The sequence below is a fragment of the Phocoena phocoena genome, chromosome 15, assembly GCF_963924675.1.
Source record: "Phocoena phocoena chromosome 15, mPhoPho1.1, whole genome shotgun sequence".
Classification (NCBI taxonomy): Eukaryota; Metazoa; Chordata; class Mammalia; order Artiodactyla; family Phocoenidae; genus Phocoena; species Phocoena phocoena.
In genome coordinates, this window is record NC_089233.1 from 36,473,152 (window position 1) to 36,493,208 (window position 20,057).

The window sequence follows — 20,057 nt, forward strand, 5'->3', positions numbered from 1 at the left end:
CCACACATCCTGGCAGTGGGCATCCCCCACCCTCCTCTGTCTCCGGAGACCCACACGGCAGGGTGCACACCGTGTGAACCAGGAAGGCTCAGCACTTCCCATGCTACTGGAGGATGTTCGTGCTGAACTTGAGCCCCGGGGTCTTCTGCTCGGCCCTAGGTCTCTTTCCCCCGACCAGTGGACGGGCATATATCAGTGGATACGAAATCTCCCAAGATATGGCTCAGATCCGGAAGAGCTTGGGCCTGTGCCCGCAGCATGATGTCTTGTTTGACAACCTGACTGTTGCAGAACACCTGTATTTCTATGCTCAGGTGAGCTGGCAGGTGACAGGATTCATGGGTCGTCATGGTTATTCCATCACCTACATGCTCGGGTCCCCAGGGCAGCCATGTGAGCCCTTAGCCTCCCAGCAAACTGAACCTGCTCCGAGGAGGCGTTCGCGAATTGTGGGGTGGGTGGGTGTCAGGACACGAGATCCAGCCTGGGGAGGGACGGAGACAGCACCATTCCAGTGCCAGCTGGACAGGCTGGCCTCCCGTCAGAAGCCGCTGCCAGATCTCTGTCCCCTGCTGTGTCAGCTGAAAGGCTTGTCGCGCCAGAAGTGCCCTGAAGAAGTCAAACGCATGCTGCACATCCTCAGTCTGGAGGACAAGGGGGACTCCCGGAGCAGGTTCCTGAGCGGGGGGATGAGGCGCAAGCTCTCCATCGGCATTGCCCTCATCGCAGGCTCCAAGGTAGGGGCGGCGGGGCCTGCAGCACAGCAGCCTGGGCCTAGGACATGGCTCTGCCGTCATCACAAGCCCTTTCCTCTGCCCTCCAGGTACTCATGCTGGACGAGCCCACCTCAGGCATGGACGCCATCTCCAGGAGGGCCATCTGGGACCTTCTTCAGCAGCACAAAAGTGACCACACCATCCTGCTGACCACCCACTTCATGGATGAGGCCGACCTGCTGGGGGACCGCATCGCCATCATGGCCAAGGGGGAGCTGCAGTGCTGCGGGTCATCTCTGTTCCTGAAGCAGAAATATGGTGAGCGGCCACAGGCAAGCAACGGGGCAGGCAGCCGAAACTCCATTCTGTGTGGGGTCAGCGTTGCTGGCCCAGTGTGCTGGAGAAAGTATCCACTGGTAACGTTCCCGAAGGGCCCCTGAGATCAAGCAGAGAGAGGCCTTCTCTAGACATCCTGTTCTGCTACCTGTGGGTAGAGACCCGAGGCCCCAGGCAGAGGGGCCTGTGAGAATGAAGAAGGAATGAAGCAGGTAGTCTTGATTTGGAGCATCATTCAGCTTTGAGCAGTGGACTAGCAGTCAAGTGCCAGGGCCACCAAGAGCAGGGGTGCCGTTGCAGAGACCAAGCCTGCTCGCCAGCCTTGCAGCTCCCAAACAAGTGAGGGTCCCACGGCACTGTCTAGGGCTGGTGGGCAGCGCGTGGAGTCAGCCCCATCTTTGCTGTATGAGCATGGCTTCCCATCTCGAGGACAACTCATGGTCTAACATGGTCCTGGCATGCCAGGTCACATCCATGTCCCGCCAGCAGAAGGAGCCAATACAGAAGACCAGCACCCCACCCCCAGGACACCCCAGGATTTGCACCCCTCACATCTGCAGCTTCCTCTGACCAGCACACAGCCCTGAAAGCAGAAGGTGACCTAGTATGGTCACCATTAGGCTGGAGGGAGGCTGTAAGAGAGTGGCCTTTATCCTTAGGTTCTGCTACCGAGAAAGCAGGGAGAAGGGGTTTTGGGGACAATTTGTACCCCAGTATCTGAGACTTGACATCTGAAGTCCAGCTCTGGTTTCATCTCCTTATCATGCTCAGCAACCCAGGTCCTCCAGCATCTCTCCCCAGCGGGTGGAGGTGGGGTGGTGAGACCCTCAGGACAGTATTGAGGTGCCCTGAGATGCATCAATTCCAGTTCCCTTGCCCCAGCTCTGCAGCCCCTTTCCCAGGAGGCTGATCTGCAGGAGCCCGGGGCCCTGGGTGGGCCAGGAGGAGAGTGGGATGCAGCCTCACTGGGCTCCTGGGTGTACTAGGCGCAGGCTACCACATGACGCTGGTGAAGGAGCCTCACTGCAACCCCGAGGGCATCTCCCGGCTGGTCCACCACCATGTCCCCAACGCCACCCTGGAGAGCAGTGCCGGAGCAGAGCTGTCGTTCATTCTTCCCAAGGAGAGCACACACAGGTACATACATGTCCCAGAGAGCATGGACAGGTACACATCCTAGAGAGACCAAGCACAGGCACGTGTGTGTCCCAGAGCACTCACAGGTACAGATCTGAGAAGGAGGTTCAGGGGGCCTTAAGGGCTCCATGTGTAGAGTCACCCGCCCTGCACCTGTGTGGCTTGGCCAGGGGCACCTCTTAGTTCCTGGGCCTGTGATGGTCGGTATCCAGTGAATCTGCTTGCTGGGCCCAGGGTGCCAGGCCTCCCTGCGCATCAGGGCTGTAACTGAGAAGGAGAAGAGTGGCTCATCACAGGGTGCTCAGTGCCCTGGTGCCATCCACAGTTGGCACGAGGCTCGCTCCTCACACTGCAGCCACTCAGGGTTAGTGTGCAGCTGTGAACTCGTGTGTCTTCTTGGTCTCAGAATCTGAGTCATGAACACAGGCCTCATAAACAGAGCAGACTCCCGGTGTGGGGAAGTAAAAAACAAACTCTTTAAGTCACATTCAGAAACTTCGGAATAGAAGACTTAAAAGTACATTAATCTTGCTGCAATCTGGATTGAGAAATGTGGTTTTAATCACGACAGTGTTCTCTGACTCATTTTTTTTAATTAATTAATTTATTTATTTTTGGCTGTGTTGGGTCTTTGTTGTGCGCGGGCTTTCTCTAGTTGCAGCTAGCAAGGGATATTCTTAGTTGCGGTGCGCGGGCTTCTCATTGCAGCGGCTTCTCTTCTTGCGGGGCATGGGCTCTAGGCATGCGGGCTTCAGTAGTTGTGGCTCGCAGGCTCAGTAGTTGTGGCTCGCAGGCTCTAGAGAGCAGGCTCAGTAGTTGTGGTGCACAAGCTTAGTTGCTCTGTGGCACATGGGATCCTCCTGGACCAGGGCTTGAACCCAGTCCCCTGCATTGGCAGGCAGATTTTTTTTTTTTTTTTTGGCTGCGTTGGGTCTTCGTTCCTATGTGCGGGCTTTCTCTAGTTGTGGTGAGCTGGGGCTACTCTTCGTTGCGGTGCATGGTCTTCTCATTGCTGTGACTTCTCTTCTTGTGGAGCATGAGCTCTAGGCACATGGGCTTCGGTAGTTGTAGCTTGCGGGCTCTAGAGCACAGGCTCAGTAGTTATGGTGCATGGGCTTAGTTGCTCCGCGGCATGTGGGATCTTCCCAGACCAGGGCTCGAACCCGTGTCTCCTGCATTGGCAGGCAGATTCTTAACCACTGCGCCACCAGGGAAGCCCGGCAGATGGATTCTTAACCACTGCTCCACCAGGGGAGTCCTCTCTGACTTAGATATAGTATAATTTGTTTTACACCTACTCTGTTATCACACACACACAAATGTGCTAATGCACATCCTTTTAGAAAAATCTTTATCAACATCTCCAATGACCCCTTAGAATAGATTCCCAATAGTGGGGTAAATTTTACCAGATTCACTTCTGGAAAGGTGATGTGTTTGACTTCCCCAGCAGCAGCATAAGGGAGTGTCCATTTACTCCACAGTTGCCAACTTTGAGTAAAATTTCTTATTAATATTTGTGTATCTAATGGGTGAAAGTGGCACACACACGTGTAATTGGCATTTTGTATTTCTTCCATTCCTGCTGGCGGGAGGTTGACCGCTTCCCATGCTTATTGGGCTATAAGCATCGCTTCTGCGTGTTGCATGTTCACGGCTTATGTATTAACATCAACCATTTGTGTCGCAACATTTTCTAATTTGTTGCTGCCTTTTAATTTTGTGGGATTTTTCCCCCCTGCAGATGGGATTAATGGGTTATATCTTTTCCTTTGTTATTTCTTCTTAGAAAGTACTTCCCTACCCAATAAGTAAAAGAATATTCATCAATTTCTTTTGGTTTGCTTTGTGATTTCATGTAGGTGTATAGGTATCGAAGAGTGCCTTATAGGCCAACATACTCAAAAAATGTTATGTGTGGGAATTCCTTGGTGGTCTCGTGGTTAGGATTCAGCACTTTCCCTGCTGTGGCCTGGGTTCAGTCCCTGGTCGGGGAACTGAGATCCTGCTAGCTGTGCGGCATGGCCAAAAAAAAAAAAGATTATTAAAAAAGAAATGTTACATGCGGGGAGAAAGGGTGTGCAGGGGAAGAACAAAGCCTAACTTTTTTTTTTTTTTGAGAAGGCATCTCAAGGAGCTAACCTTCCTTTGCTCCTCCCCTGTACAGCACAGAGGTGATTATTTAGAAACAAATTATCTAGAAAGTCACTGAGAAGTGACTCATCACTCGGTCTTTTTCTTCAGGTTTGAAAGTCTTTTTGCTAAACTGGAGAAGAAGCAGAAGGAGCTGGGCATCGCCAGCTTCGGGGCCTCTGTCACCACCATGGAGGAAGTCTTCCTGCGGTAAGTAAACGTGTGTCTGCATCTGTCTAGGGCTCAGCCTTGATGATTTTTCCAAAGTGTGATAATAAAGCAATCCCCTTGATTGTCATCTGGAACACCCATCTGAGGTGGACCTACAGCCCGGGGGGGTGGGCAGCAGGGCAGTGGGCCGGCTGTCAGGACCCAAGTTCACATCACAGCCCTGTATTAACACTTGCACAGACTCAGCCAGGTTCCTGACACGCGCAGTGACTCAGACAGCAGAGCAGCCGAGCTCTGATCACTGGAAACTCCACTCCCACGTTGTGAGTGTGTTGGCATCTTCCCTGGGGCCCCTCCCGGGAGCACCTCAGCAGCATCAGGCTGGCCAAGCTCCTCTCAGGTCTAGGTAATGATCCCAGAGTGTGTTTCCATCTTTGATGAAGATGTGAAATTTAGCCTTCACCCCTCAGAACTACGGGGTGAGCTCCAGACGGTTAATACATTGGTCAAACATTGCTTGAATGCTTTATTTAGCAGATACAGTGCTAAGAACAAGAAATACAAAAACTGTGAGATAGATGTTTTTCCTTGAGGATCGCATACCCTACAGGAGGCAACAGGATAAGTGAATATAAGTATAGTGCCGTTTGAGTCGGGTGGCTCCCTGGCTTCGGTGCGGCGCCAACACCAGGCTCCGCCACAAGGCCTGGCAGCCTTACCACCCACCCGCCCTCCATGCACCCGTCTCTGTCGCACCTGTCCCAGTGTTGCCCCTTCTGGAACACACTCTTCTGCTCCCTGGTCTCAGAGTGACAGTGAGCACCCGAGCCGCGGTGTCCTGTATTGTGACAAGCCCTCCTGGTGCTGCCATCGTGCCTCAAGCCCCATCCTGTCCCTCTGGAAAGCCCGGGTTATAAATGCTGACTTCGATCAGTCTCCCTGGGAGACCAGGGGGCCCCCATGTGCAGGGCCCTGTCTAGTTGTCTCTCTCCTGGACTTTGCTTGGCTGCCATAGCTGGTGTCCTGGAGATACTTATCGATGAATGAGTGAATGAACAAATGAAGTCCCAGCTGATGGAGCAGATGGCGCTCTGCTTTAGTGCCCCTGACAGTCGCCCGCCTTTGCTGCCCCTCTCCCTCCCCGAGGAGCCGAGTTGTGACTGGGCCTCCATGTCTCGACCAGGGTTGGTAAGCTGGTGGACACCAGCATGGACATCCAAGCCATCCAGCTCCCTGCCCTGCAGTACCAGCACGAGAGGCGGGCGAGTGACTGGGCCGTGGACAGCCACCTGTGCGGGATGATGGACCCGACTGACGGCGTCGGCACCCTGATTGAGGAGAACACTGCCGTCAGGCTCAACACCGGGGTGAGACTGCGCGACCTCGAGCACTGCATGCGTTAGAGGCCGCGGGGGCAGATGTGAGCATAGGGAGGGTCAGCACTCTGGGAAGAGGGCAGATTACAGCTCGTGCTCCCATGGGCTGGCAGGCAGAAGGAAAACCCGGAACATTTTAGTCGAGTACCTGTCGTTTCTCGTTGTTCTAACCTGGCCACTCACAAATAAGGGTGAACACTGCTTATAAGGCTGACAGTGCCCCGTGTACCGAGAGCTTAGAGCTTGCTATGTGCCTGGCACCCAGTGAGACAGAGGGCAGCACCGGTCCCATTTTACAGACAGGAAGCTGAGGCCTGGGCCAAGGTCGAATGGGCAGCACATGGCGGAGCTGGGCTCTGGTCCCTGCCGGCCTGACCTGCACTTAGAGGACAGTGAAGGGCTGAGCGTGGGGAATATAGGCAGTGGGGGGAGGTTTGTCCATTTCCTCTGCTGTGAGGTTGGCCAGAGTCCTCTGACCAGGAGCATGGGGAAAGCAGAGGCCTCAGCTCCCCTCTGGGATAACAGAGGTTCCCTTAACCTCCTTCGATGGTGGAATAGTGCCTGCCCTGCCGCCACAGCTGATGTGAGACCCCCAGGGCCCATTTGGGACCTATGGGGATGTGTTCTTGTGAGTCTTCCATGTCATCGACTGGGCCCCAGGAGAAGCCCTGGCTCATGTGCAGACCGTGCCTGCTGCTGGAGGGCAGGGTCAGGCACTGGCTCTGTGGTGGCGGTTGTATCACCCTCATCCCCTCTGTCGCAGCTGGCCCTCCACTGCCAGCAGTTCTGGGCCATGTTCCTGAAGAAGGCCGCATACAGCTGGCGGGAGTGGAAGATGGTAACGGCCCAGGTCCTGGTGCCTCTGACATGCATCACCCTGGCCCTCCTGGCCATCAACTACTCCTCCGAGATCTTCGATGACCCCCTCCTGAAGCTGACCTTGGCCGAGTATGGCAGAACCATCGTGCCCTTCTCGGTTCCCGGGACCTCTCGGCTGGATCAGCAGCTGTCAGAGCATTTGAAAGACATGCTGCAGGCTGAGGACCAGGAACCTCGAGAGGTGCTGGGTAAGGGATGTCCCCAGGCGGCTTGGGGCCCAAGTTGTGCTGTCAGATCCTGCCTCTCAACCAAGGCACTGTGGACATTTGGGGTGGTTCTTTGCTTAGCAGCATTCTTTGCTTAGCAGCATCACCCCACTCCAGACATTGCCAGGTGTCCCCTGGGGGAGAAAATCTTTGCCCTGAGTCAAAGGAAGACAAAAGTCCACATCTCTAGGGCTAAACTATGTCCAGGCAGTCATTTACAGAAGTCAGATTCTTCAGGACCATTTACAAATGAAATGTAAAACCTCAGCAATGTTTATGTTACCTTTTTTTGTTTGAGAGAACGGTCACGATATGCCTTATGTGACATGGTGTTTTCTTACCACATCCTAAAACTGAAACTATCTCGTGTCCCTGGCGGTGGCAGTTGGACACTGCCCTGGCTTTAGAGCAGGCATCGCACTCTAGTTAAATGGAATATGCTTGAAGTTTTTCACGTTTTTCTGCTCCCCTCCCACTTCCTGGCCAGCAGCTTTGAGGTTCAGCACGCTGATGGTTCCAAAATCTTGGCAGGAGTCAGGTTCCTCTTTAGGAAAATGTCGAACGTGTCAACGGCCTAGAGCAGGCCGGCACTGCCAGGGGCACCGCTGCCAGAAGGAGCTGCTGCAGCCGGAGTCCCTGCTTGGCCTGCCAGCGATCAGGGCCCTGAGTAGCCCTACTGACAGTGGTGGGCACCTTGTTTGTCACCCCCATTCCATCCTATCTTGTTTTCTGGCTGTCACTCAGCCTGGTGTGAAGATTTCAGGGCTGTCATGGTGCGTGGTGGCTCCAGGGATTTAGAACAGTACCGTAGATGCCCAGGCCTGGGAGGGTGTGGAAGGCCAGACTGCCTGCTCCCTCATGGAGCGTGGGGACTTTCAGTCCTGAGCACCTTACTGTGGGTGAATTACACTGCACCTAACGCATCTGACCCTTTTCCTTGTGTGCCAAGAGCCACAGCAGACCTTACCAGGAACCTCTATAACTGTCTCCATTAGGATTCACCAACGGGTCCCTGTCCCCTCGCTGACACTGGGGTCCCACAATGTGGGTGTCATCGCTGTCCCCAGGCGACAGCTGAGTGAGAGGCAAGGCGGGAGCAATGAGCATGTGTGAGATGCTGGTTCCCTGCAGCCGCGCGGCCAGCTCTGGGCTGGGCAGTGTGTGCTCGTGAGCTAGTGGAACTGAATGCCCCCAAGGTCACTCGTGGGTGGGCAGCTGACCCCACCCCCATCAGAACCCCCACTTGCTCTGTGCCACAGCTAAGGAGCAAAATGACGGGCCTGGCATGATTAGGATTCTGTTGCTGCCCTTGGGTTGCAGGAGAATGCCAGGCATATGGGCTGCCCAGAACCCAACTGCCCAGAGAATCTGGTGTGAAGTGGAGATTCGCTGGAGCTCATCCGCGTGCCAAGAGAACAGCTCCTTCTCCCAGGGCCTTCTCCCTCAGGCCACTATTTTTTAAAACTCTTTTTTTTTTTTTTATGATTATAAAAGGGTACTTACGGGCTTCCCTGGTGGCGCAGTGGTTGGGAGTCCACCTGCCGATGCAGGGGACACAGGTTCGTGCCCTGGTCCGGGAAGATCCCACATTGCCGTGGAGCGGCTGGGCCCGTGAGCCATGGCCACTGAGCCTGCGCGTCCGGAGCCTGTGCTCCGCAACTGGAGAGGCCACGACAGTGAGAGGCCTGCGTACAGCAAAAAAAGGAAAAAAAAAAAAAAAAAGGGTACTTATTCCTTCTATGAAAACTGGAAAAACAGAGACATAGAGGGACAGTCCAGTGTAATTGCACCCTTGGAGGTAGCCCCTCACCCACCGCCGTGGTCCTAAGGGCTGGTCCAAGCCCACCTAGGGCCACCCCTCCCTGCACCTGACTGGGAGCTTCACCCTTCAGGCCGCTCAGAGGTTTCCACAGCTCTGACTTCTGGACCCTCACCTCCTCCTGATCCAGCCTCTTCCTGCCACGTTGACCCTGGCCCAGGTCCAGGCCTGTATCTCTGAGAGGCCCTTTAGTGTGTGTATGTGTGTGAACAGGGAGCTTGTGGGGGAGAAGGAAGAGCCTGCCCTGCCACTCAGCTCCTGTGGCTATGGGGGTGTCCCCCCCGAGGCCTGCAGCCCTAGGTCCTGCTGCTCCCACTGCGTGGCCCCATGGTCCGTGGACAGCGTGCGGGTGGAAGGTGATGCATCCTTTCTGCTGTTCCTCCGGCCCTTCAGAGCCCCACAGAGCAGGGCCTCGGAGGGGGACGCAGGACGCTGCTGACTCTGCCATTGCCCACCCCCAGGTGACCTGGAGGAGTTCCTGATTTTCAGGGCCTCGGTGGAGGGGGGCGGCTTTAACGAGCGGTGCCTGGTGGCGGCATCCTTCAGAGACGTGGGCGAGCGCACGGTGGTCACTGCCCTGTTCAACAACCAGGCATACCACTCGCCGGCCACCGCACTGGCCATCGTGGACAACCTTCTGTTCAAGCTGCTGTGCGGCCCTCAGGCCTCCATCATGGTCTCCAACTACCCTCAGCCCCGGAGTGCCCTGCAGGCCGCCAAGGATCAGTTCAACGAGTATGTGCACTGTCCCCTCCCGCCCTCAGGACCCCATCCCTGCATGGTCAGGACCTGGCCCAGCCCAGTCAGGACCCTGCTCCCATCAGGTCGGGACCCCGCCCAGGCCTGACCACCTCGGGCACTGCCAGGGACCCCCAAGGGCCACAGCGGTAAAAACAGCATTGTTTCTGCCCTCAGGAATCTCCCAGTTCTTGGCTGGGGACTCCTGCCCCACATCCTTCTCGGCCTTCCACACTCAGCCTTCCCTTGGACAGCAGATAAGCTGGTGAGACCACAGCCCCCATACACCCAGGCCCCACGGGAGACTCCTGAGGATTTGGAGGGCCGTGCCCTCTTCCCAAATCTGCACCCGGCTCTTGCTGGCCGCTGCCCCTGGGGGATCCGAGTGTCTGCTCCCGTCCAACCTGCAGCACGCAGCTGTTGTGTGTGTTGCTGCCCCTCGGTGGCCTCGAGTCAGGGAGCCCATTGGGCATCTCTGTCCTTAGGCCTGTCACACCATCATGTGTGTGGGACTCTCCCTCTTCCTCGTTGCAAAGTCCCCAGACCTCTGGGGACCGTCCAGAGGAAGCCAGAAAAATCAATGAATTTCAGAACAATCATCCCACCTCAGGGCAGTTAATCATTGGGGGGCGGCTTCATCCTCACTTCCCATTTTAGACTGTGCCCTGACCCTCTAGTGTCTCCCGTCCCCTCTGCTCCCTCCCACCCCCACCACGGAAGCAGAGACACAGCGGCGGTCCTCTGTTCTCGCCATGCTGGGGATCAGGCTGAGGAGTTGGGCTTAGTAGGGTGACAGTGGACAAGGAACAGGAGTTTTTGTTTTGTTGTAACAGCTCTAGGAGATATAATCCACCTGCCATACAGTTCACCGGTTCACGGTGTACAACTGAATAGTTTCTAGTGTATTCAGAGTCGTGAAGACATCACCACAATATAATTTTATTGAACGTTTTCATTATCCCTGAAAGAAACCCCGGGACCACTGGTAGTCACTCCCCATTCCTCTTTCCTCCAACTCTAAGCAGCCAGGAGTCTGCTTTCTGTCTCCGTGGATTTGCCTATCCTGGACATTTCATGTAGATGGAATCAGATACCACGTGTGTGGCCTTTCATGACTGGCTTCTTTCACTCTCGAGGCTCATCCACGTTGTGGTAGCACTTCACTCAGTACATAGCATCCATTTGTCCCAGCACCATTTGCTGAACCTTTTGTGTTGTGGGATGTTTTAAGCTACCGAAGAATAATGCTGTCAGCGCTGGTTTCTGGAACATGTTGCTGGCACCTGAGTGTCCTGCCTACTCAAGAGCGGGGAGACGGCCACCACCCTGATGCTGTGCCCGACAGCGGGTCTGACTGGGGCAGCCAGAGAGAGCGAGGTGGAGGTCTCAGATCCATACCTGAGGGTCTGTAGGAGTGGGTGGCATGGGGACAGATTGAAGGCAACTGGGAGAGTGGCACTGCCGTCATTGGGGATAGGATGTCCAGAGGAGGAGCTGTTCTCAGGGGGATGGAATTTTCCTGGTGCAGAGACCCTGAGGCTCTCATGTTCTCCCTTAAACCCTTTAGTGGCTGGGCCACTGCATCACCTGCTTTGGACAGTAGTGACCCAGCACTTGATACCCCCACCTTCCCAGACATGCTGTGCTCTGTCCCTGACCTGTCGGTACGCCCCCTCCTCACCCCCGCAGGGGCCGGAAGGGATTCGACATCGCCCTCAACTTGCTCTTCGCCATGGCGTTCTTGTCCAGCACGTTCTCCATCCTGGCGGTCAGTGAGAGGGCCGTCCAGGCCAAGCACATGCAGTTTGTGAGCGGAGTCCACGTGGCTACTTTCTGGCTCTCAGCTCTGCTGTGGGACCTCATGTCCTTCCTCGTCCCCAGTCTGCTGCTGCTGGTGAGCTGCATGGTGCTGGGGCCCTTCCCCCACGTGTCCAGGGGGCTTGCCTTGGGGACCCTGCGTGGACTGAAACCAGCCTGGGGTCCATGCTGGCAGCTCAGCCCCCGTTGTGGGAGGAGATTGGGAATGCCCTGGCAGCCCCCCTCGCCTGTCTGCACACCCCCAGCCTCTGCCCCACTTTGGTAGGTAGGGCCCAGGAGCAGGTGCCCTGGTGGACAGCTCCCTATTTCCTCAGGGAGGATGCCAGGAGAGCCTTGGAGGTGGGTGGGGGGCAGACACGGCCAGAGGGGCTGATGGGCCTGGGCTCATGCGCCCCCTGAGGGCACGCCGGCCACCTGTCTGTGCTGCTGCAGGTGGTGTTCAAAGCCTTCGACGTGCACGCCTTCACGCAGGACGGCCACGTGGCCGACGCCCTGCTGCTGCTCATGCTCTATGGCTGGGCCATCATCCCCCTCATGTACCTGATGAGCTTCTTTTTCTCGGGGGCGGCCACTGCCTACACGAGGCTGACCATATTCAACATCTTGTCGGGCATCGCCACTTTCCTCGTGGTCACCATCATGCGCATCCCAGGTGGGAGCCAGGAGACCACCTCCCTGCACTCCCATCCCTGCACCCACAGAGCCGCTCAGCTCGATGGGGGAGGCCCAGATGGGGGCACCGGGCAGGCCGGTGGGGCCGCCTGCCAGAGGTGCTGCCCCGGAGCTCTGGTGCCTGATCCCCGGGGGAGGCACAGCTGGCTATGCAGGGAACTCCGGAAACCTGCCCTTCCCGATTGCTCTGTTCTTGGAGGCAGGTGCGGTGTGTCCTCCAGCGCTGACTTGTCTGTGCCTCCTCCCCACAGCGGTCAAGTTAGAAGAACTTTCCAGAACCCTGGACCACGTGTTCCTGGTGCTGCCCAACCACTGTTTGGGGATGGCGGTCAGCAGCTTCTACGAGAACTACGAGACAAGGAGGTACTGCACCTCCTCCGAAGTGGCAGCCCACTACTGCCGGAAACACAGTGAGTGTCCAGGCCTCTCTTGGGACAGCCTGTCCCCCATCACAGGCACAAGGGCCACCTCGCATGGTGAAGCCACCAAAATGCAGGAGATGCTTGGGGCCCCCGTGTGGCAGTGACACACCCTCGGAAGCCCAGTGGGCCCCGCGCCAGCGCATCCTCCACCCTGGGGGCTGAGCGCAGGCACCTCACGGTCCCAGAGAGAGGGTCGTGGGCTGGGACCCCGGAGGGGGAGGGCGCTCAGGGCATGGGCACAGCACCCTATCCCTTGCTTGCATAGACATCCAGTACCAGGAGAACTTCTATGCATGGAGCGCTCCAGGGGTTGGCAGGTTCGTGACCTCCATGGCTACCTCAGGGTTTGCCTACCTCACCCTGCTCTTCCTCATTGAGACTGATCTGCTGTGGAGGCTGAAGGCCTGCCTGTGTGCCTTCCAGAGGAGGCGGGCGCTGGTGAGTGGTTCCGGGGCCCCCGTCTGGCCTCTGGCTGCTCTGCATTGGGCGCCCTCCAACCGAGGTTGGGCTTCCTTGAGGCCACACACAGGGAGGGCCTCAGCACTGGCCACAGCCTGGCTGCGCGTCCACTGGCAGTGCTCACAGCCTGGGAGGGGCTGCGGCCTCACCGTCCCCAGGGGCTCTCTGTCCCAAGACCCTGAAGCCATGGAGTCGAGGGAGCCTGGGGCCTCAGGGACCATGGTCTCAGTGGAGGCGTGTGGACTGGGGCGCCCTCATGTTTGTCACATACATTCTCTCCCTAAACAAACAAAACCTGTTGAAACAGCATTGGATGGACAGGAACCCAGGGCTAATTGGGGCTAAGGTATTATGACTTTTCTAAGAAAAGGGGTTTCATGGTTTTCTCCATGAGTCCTGCACCGTCCTTGTCCCTCAGGTAGTTTGTGTCTCCTCGAGGCAAATGTTAGCCCTTACAGCTGCCCAGCTCTCCTTGTGGGAGGTCTGAGTCGGCACACGTGGGGCTGAGCTGGGGTGAGTAGTTTAGCCCTTCCTCCCATGGGGAAGGACTGCTCTGTTGGGAGCTCACCCTGGTGGTCTTACTCTGGAACAGACAGAAGTGTACACCCGGACGTCGGCGCTTCCTGAAGACCAGGATGTGGTGGATGAGAGGAACCGCATCCTGGCCCCCAGCCTGGACTCCCTGCTGGACACGCCTCTGATTATCAAGGAGCTCTCCAAGGTGAGGCAGGCCCACCCTCTGCGGGTCTACCCCCCGGCCCCCCCACCCAGCTGGCTCCCGGCTGTCCGCAGGCCTCCCCACAGCTGTGTTTTCTCCTGGGCACTGTGCAGGTGTATGAGCAGCGAGCGCCCCTCCTCGCCGTGGACAAGGTCTCCCTCGCAGTCCAGAAAGGGGAGTGCTTTGGCCTGCTGGGTTTCAATGGAGCCGGCAAAACCACGACTTTCAAAATGCTGACCGGGGAGGAGACCATTACTTCTGGGGACGCCTTTGTTGGGGGCTACAGCATTAGCTCTGACATCGGGAAGGTGGGTACAGCCAGGGAGGCAAGAGGAAGGGCATCCGGGAGGTAGGGATGGGGCTTGTCTCTGGCTCATGGTTCATGGACAGCAGGACGAGGCAGTGACCACAGCCAAAGGTAAGCAAGTGATGAGGAGAAGACTGAGGAGATTACAGCCCCCTCGGCCAGAAGGGACCAGGCCTGGCAGGCGGGCCGAGACCGGGTCCCTCCCAGAGAAGCGGCTTCTCTGGACCTGGGCACAGAGTGGCACCCACAGAACTCTGCCCACTGGAAAGAACTCTAGTCTGTGCGCATAGATTTATAATAATGGTGTTCTGGGCTGTTCAAACCAGGCGTTCCACCGAGAACCAAAAGCAGGATAAAATGTTAATGACAAACCACATGGTTAAGAGCACCTAAGAGCCCGAGGCATGGTGAAGACCTCCGCAATCTGCAAGCCCCGAGAGGCTCCACTGGAGCGCCCCTGCACAGAGGGCGCTGTGGTCCCAGTGACTTGGTTTAGGGACCTTATCGAGTGTATGGGGCAGAAACAAAGGACCACCGCCGTAGGTTAGGATGAAGCAGGCCACCCTCCTGCTCTCCCTACCCCCGGGGATTGCATGGACGGTTTCCCGTGTGCTGAGCAGGGCAGGGGAAGGAACAGAGAAGATGCCTATGCCTGGGAATGACTGCATCTCCTGAACTGGCAGCAGGGGCTTCCAGGTGGCTCTGCCCCCACACTGCAGCTCACACCCTCTCTGCAGGAAGGCTTTCATCCTAGGCCTCCAAGAGCCCCTCACATAGTGCTTCAAGGCCTGTGAGCAGTGCACAAGCAAAGCAAACAAAGCAGACAGGGTGCTGTGGCTGGAGCCACAGACACAAGGGCTCCACAGCAGGACAAGCCTACCACTTTGGATTTGCCATTACCAGACCCAAATTATAAAACAACTGTGTTACTATGTTCAAAGAAATAGACAAGATTGAAATTATATGCAAGGAAGAGGAAACTGTAACTGTGATCTAGGAAATGGAGGCAAGGTGAGAAGCCTGAAATACGTTTAATCTGGTTCCCGCAAGAAAGGAGAGAACGGAGGGAAAGGTAGTAACTGCCATGGTCATGGCCAAGAACTTTCCCAGACCAATTAAGAACAGATTCCGGAAGTCTAAGAACCCCAAAGAGGTTAAAGAAAAAGAAACCATATGTCTGGAATCCACAGAAACCAGGCTTGCCTGTCCCCACCAGCTGCCGAATGTGGCTGGAGGTGGAGGCCTGCCACGCAGCATCCTGGCTGTGCTGAACGTAGCCACTTGCTCCAAGACCAGCTACCATACCATCTGCCCAGGTGACACCCCACCCCAAAGGTGTTGCCAGCAAACATCTCTTAACAGAGGAGGAAAAAGAAAGGTCCCAGCACACATTAGATGTTTGTCAAGCGTCTAATGAACGGGTATCTGTCAGCTGTAAAGCATTGCATGGACACGGTCACTTTGTATAATCAATGCATTCTTGCACCTGTCTGCCCCTGTGCTGCCCGGGGTAGACTGGTCTCTGGCCTGTCTCTGACCCCTGGGTGGGGGGCAGTCTGGGTCCCGGTGCCTACCCGGCCACTGAGCCAGCCGAGCCCCTCCAGCAACCCCAACAAAGTGCTGCTCGGCAAACTTTGGCAGTGGGAGGCCGCCAGGGCCTGTGCACCAACTGAGGGACCACCCTAGACAGATCCCCTGCGAGAAACCCTCTGACCTGCTGTCTCCTGGCTGTGCTCCAACCCCAGATGCGGCAGCGGATTGGCTACTGCCCCCAGTTTGATGCCCTGCTGGACCACATGACGGGCCGGGAGACACTGGTCATGTACGCCCGGCTCCGGGGTGTCCCCGAGTGCTACATTGGCGCCTGTGTGGAGAACACGCTGCGGGGCTTGCTCCTGGAGCCGCATGCCAACAAGCTGGTCAGGACGTATAGGTGCGCCTGCGTCCCAGCCCCTGCCCTGCCCCCTGCCTCAGTGACCTCAGGCCTTCCCAGGGTGGAGTCAGGCTCTCCATTACCATAGAGCCAGGGGCACTCGGGTCAGCGGCTGGAGCTCCCACCCATCATTCCAGGATCAGTGAGGATTTGGCAGCATGGCCCAGGCAGGTCCAGATGAGAGGGGCTGCCTCTCAGGTTCCTGCCACCTGGAGGCACAGCCAGGACCTCCTGTCAGGCCCCCTTAGATGCAGACAGGTGGTGTTACTGCTCTGTGTGGGGCTGTGGACCGACCCCCTGGGCACAGCTCTCTCTAGGGCTTCCTACTCTATGAAGTGGGCTTTCCAGGCATGCTCACCTCATTCTTCTTCACCTGAGACACTCTGCCATCACTGGGCCCGGTCCTGTGCTGGGACCCAGGGAGCCCACGCTAATCATCTGCCTTGCCTTCCCCTGCACCCTCTCTGCCCTAGCGGCGGCAACAAGCGGAAGCTCAGCACCGGCATTGCCCTTCTTGGAGAGCCAGCAGTAATCTTCCTGGATGAGCCGTCCACTGGCATGGACCCCGTGGCCCGGCGCCTGCTCTGGGACACCGTGGCAAGGGCCCGCGAGTCTGGAAAGGCCATCGTCATCACCTCCCACAGGTAAAGCCAGGACCGGGGCTGTAGGAGGGGTGGGCCGGGAGGGGTTGGGTGGACAGAAGACCTGTCAGCATCTGGTGAAGAGTCTGAGGAGAATCCCTAGGCTCTACCATGTGGGCCACATCCTGAGCATGGGAATCAGGAACAGCCTGATCTGGGCATCAGTACTTTCCCATGTGCACAGCTTTTGATGTGGAGGGTGGGCATCAGCATTCCCCAGTGCTATATCAGGCCTCCACTCCCTCTCCCCAGCATGGAGGAGTGTGAGGCCTTGTGCACCCGGCTGGCCATCATGGTGCAGGGTCAGTTCAAGTGCCTGGGCAGCCCACAGCACCTCAAGAGCAAGTTTGGCAGTGGCTACTCCCTACGGGCCAAGATCCGGAGTGACAGGCGGCAGGAGGCCCTGGAAGAGTTCAAGGCATTCGTGGACCTGACCTTCCCAGGTGTGTGCTGCTGTGCAGAGGTCATCTGTGCGTCTGTCCATCCCTGACCCCTGGGACGAGGGCTACAATTCCAGGGGCCTGGGCCGCCCTCCCCTGGCCATCCAGCCCAGCCCTCAGGGGGACACGGTCTCTCCTTTGTGCAGGCAGCGTCCTGGAAGATGAGCACCAAGGGATGGTCCATTACCACCTGCCTGGCAATGACCTCAGCTGGGCGAAGGTGAGCTTGGGCCCCACTGGACCTCCAGCAGTTGCTCCTTCTCCAGCCAGCTGTTTCCAAGGAGGAATCACTTTCAGTTTCTGCTCTAACACTCACCCTAATATTTGCTAGCACCCTAATATTGCTATTTGGGGGTTTATACCTCAAATATCTGAGTTGGAAAAAAAATGGTGCAAAAAAGGAGACTGGCCCAGAAAGGTAACACGTCTTGCCCAAAGGTCATACTCTGAGCTGGGAAGAGTCAGGAGGAAGCCTGGTGCTGGGGCCTGCTCACCCCGTGCAGGGGTAGGATCTCTGGTGACCTTACTATCCCCTATGGCCAGAGGAGTCCCAGACCAGCTGAGGAGCCAGGCCCTGCCTTGTTAACAGTGGCTTTTCTGCTTCCAAAGGTGTTTGGTGTTCTGGAGAAGGCCAAGGAGAAGTATGGCATGGACGACTACTCTGTGAGCCAGATCTCGCTGGAGCAGGTCTTCCTGAGCTTCGCCCACCTGCAGCCACCTGTTGAGGACGAGGGGCCGTGAGGAGCCGGGCTCACGGATGGGCATCCTCTCTCGCTCCGAGTTCACCTCATCCTGCACCTTTATTTCTGATCACTGTTTTCTACAATGGATTCAAGAATCAAGGCACAGTATGGACCGGGTGTGTCGCGCCCTCACGCCGGGAAGCAGCATGGGAACGTCCGCGTCTCAGGCATTCTGAAGCCCGCTGTCCAAAACTCAAGATCCCCACCAAGAGCGTGTCGGGCAGTCTGTGTGGGCAGGCTGCGGGGTCTGGGCGGAGGGCTGTCCCGGAAGGGGCCTCACTGACCCAGGGGTCAAGAGTACCCAGCCATATCCCTGCATTCGTACCTGGCACGGAGCTTCCCAGGGGAGGCCTGCAGGACAGTGGGCATCAGGCTCACCAGGCTGCCCAGGATGGACAGAAAGATGCCTGTCACTGTCCTCAGGGGAGATGCCGCTGAATTAGGCACTGAGGTCTTGGTTTCCAGTGCAGCTGGGTGTCCTGGAGTCCCTCTCCTGAGAGGGTGGACACTGCACCAGACAGAGCCGGCCTTGAGCCCGGTGTCATCCCACCAGCATCTTCCAGAGTGACCAGTGAGGGGAGGGGTGAGCCACGGGCAGGGAGGCCAGTTGGGGACCACCATGGGGCTGAGCGGCCACCCATGGAGGGCACACCTAGTGCGTGGTGACTGTCCGCAAAATAAAGGCTGGGAGGGAACATGACCGTGGTCTGTGAGTCACGAGGTGGGCCCGCGGGCCCCGTCACCCAGTGCAGTCCCAGCACGAGCCTCCTGTATCAAGTTCCAGACAAAAACAAGTGCTCGTTTTTCCCGATACGTAGTCAATTTACAGAACTTGCTGCTGTGGAATAAGCCAAAAATGCAAGTGCACAATCAGGGTAGCTAAATGGCCACCTGGAAGACCCTTCGTCCAGGGTGAGAAAAGAGGCATGTAGGGTTGGCAGAGGAGGGTGTGGAGGTGGGTGGGCAGGAGGCCTTTGGCTCCAGGGCCACTTGGCTTTACACTATTTTCCAGGAGAGTTTTCTTCAGCATCAGCTCCCTTTTATTAATAAGACACACTCATTTCTTATGGCTTTTTTTTTTTTTTTTTTTTTTTTTTTCTGTGGTACACAGGTCCCTCACTATTGTGGCCTCTCCCATTGCGGAGTACAGGCTCTGGATACACAGGCTCAGCGGCCATGGCTTACGGGCCCAGCCGCTCCGTGGCATGTGGGATCTTCCCAGACCGGGGCACGAACCCATGTCCCCTGCATCGGCAGGCGGACTCTCAATCACTGCACCACCAGGGAAGCCCAATGGCTTTCTTTTTAACCTTTTTTTTTTAGTGGTTTGAGAGACGGCAATTTTTATTTGTTTGTTTATTTATTTATTTATTTAGCTGTATTGGGTCTTCATTGCTGTGCACGGGCTTTCTGTAGTTGTGGCGAGCAGGAGCTACTTTTCATTGCAGTACGCGAGCTTCTCATTGCGGTGGCTTCTCTTGTTGCGGAGCACGGGCTCTAGGCGCATGGGCTTCAGTAGTTGTGGCTCATGAGCTCTAGAGAGCAGGCTCAGTAGTTATGGGTCAGGGGCTTAGTTGCTCTGTGGCATGTTGGATCTTCCCAGGCTAGGGATCGAACCCATGCCCCCTGCATTGGCAGAAGGATTCTTAACCACTGTGCCACCAGGGAAGTCCTCTTATGGCTTTCTAAATTTCTGTGATTTGAATCTCTGTGCCTTTTACATTACCTTAGAATTCATAGGTTTAGAAAAGACTTGTTTTCGTCACTCTGGTTCATTTGGTACAGTTTCAAATTTGCATTTTTATCATTCTCTCAAAGTTTATGAACGTTGCAAATAGTTTCTTGTAGCTCTTTTATTCCCTTTAAGATTCTTCCAACCATCATCATTTAGTTCCATATTATTAAAAAATAACAACAACAACAACTTAGGGGTGGTTGTGGTCCTAATCGTTGCCCAGCAGCAAGCATCTTCTGAGAGGTGGGCTGTGACTTGTCTGCAGGTGTGTGGCAGCTGTAGGTTTGCTGGTCAAGGGAGGAGGGCAGAGGCCAGCATGGCCTGGCCACGTGTCCTCCTGCAGGGCATCCTGGCCTTGTTTTTCAGCCCATGTGTTAAAGATTTAGAAATTTGACATTTTCCCCTTCAATGTCACAAAACAGGGTGTGAGGAAAGGTGCTCAGGACTGAAGGAACAGCATATCTGAGGCACACGCATAAGATCAGATTGCACGGGTCCAGGGAGAGGTGGGTTTGTTGACGGGAGATGAGGTGGAGAGACTGGCAGGATGGAAGCAGGGGCTGTCGTGATCGGAAACCCCTTTTGGAAGACAAGTCAGCAGCCGTGGAGAGGATGATGGAGTCACAGCCAAGGCTGCAGCAGTGGGGACAAGATGGGA

General features: G+C 56.4%; 1 protein-coding gene across 1 annotated transcript in view; it reads left to right on the plus strand.

The window, feature by feature from the left end:
- LOC136135666 (phospholipid-transporting ATPase ABCA3) overlaps positions 1-17,924 on the plus strand; it is a 35,273-nt gene extending 17,349 nt beyond the window's left edge. The window contains exons 12-30 of the mRNA XM_065893592.1: positions 160-314; positions 582-737; positions 824-1,034; positions 2,039-2,189; positions 4,434-4,532; positions 5,677-5,860; positions 6,633-6,936; positions 9,235-9,508; positions 11,201-11,405; positions 11,762-11,981; positions 12,253-12,411; positions 12,689-12,861; positions 13,475-13,603; positions 13,714-13,908; positions 15,653-15,840; positions 16,314-16,484; positions 16,734-16,924; positions 17,068-17,141; positions 17,531-17,924. Coding sequence (XP_065749664.1) covers positions 160-314; positions 582-737; positions 824-1,034; positions 2,039-2,189; positions 4,434-4,532; positions 5,677-5,860; positions 6,633-6,936; positions 9,235-9,508; positions 11,201-11,405; positions 11,762-11,981; positions 12,253-12,411; positions 12,689-12,861; positions 13,475-13,603; positions 13,714-13,908; positions 15,653-15,840; positions 16,314-16,484; positions 16,734-16,924; positions 17,068-17,141; positions 17,531-17,662 — 3,371 coding nt within the window. The 3' untranslated portion in view covers positions 17,663-17,924. The remainder of the gene's footprint in view (positions 1-159; positions 315-581; positions 738-823; positions 1,035-2,038; positions 2,190-4,433; positions 4,533-5,676; positions 5,861-6,632; positions 6,937-9,234; positions 9,509-11,200; positions 11,406-11,761; positions 11,982-12,252; positions 12,412-12,688; positions 12,862-13,474; positions 13,604-13,713; positions 13,909-15,652; positions 15,841-16,313; positions 16,485-16,733; positions 16,925-17,067; positions 17,142-17,530) is intronic.
- Positions 17,925-20,057: the final 2,133 nt, after the last annotated feature.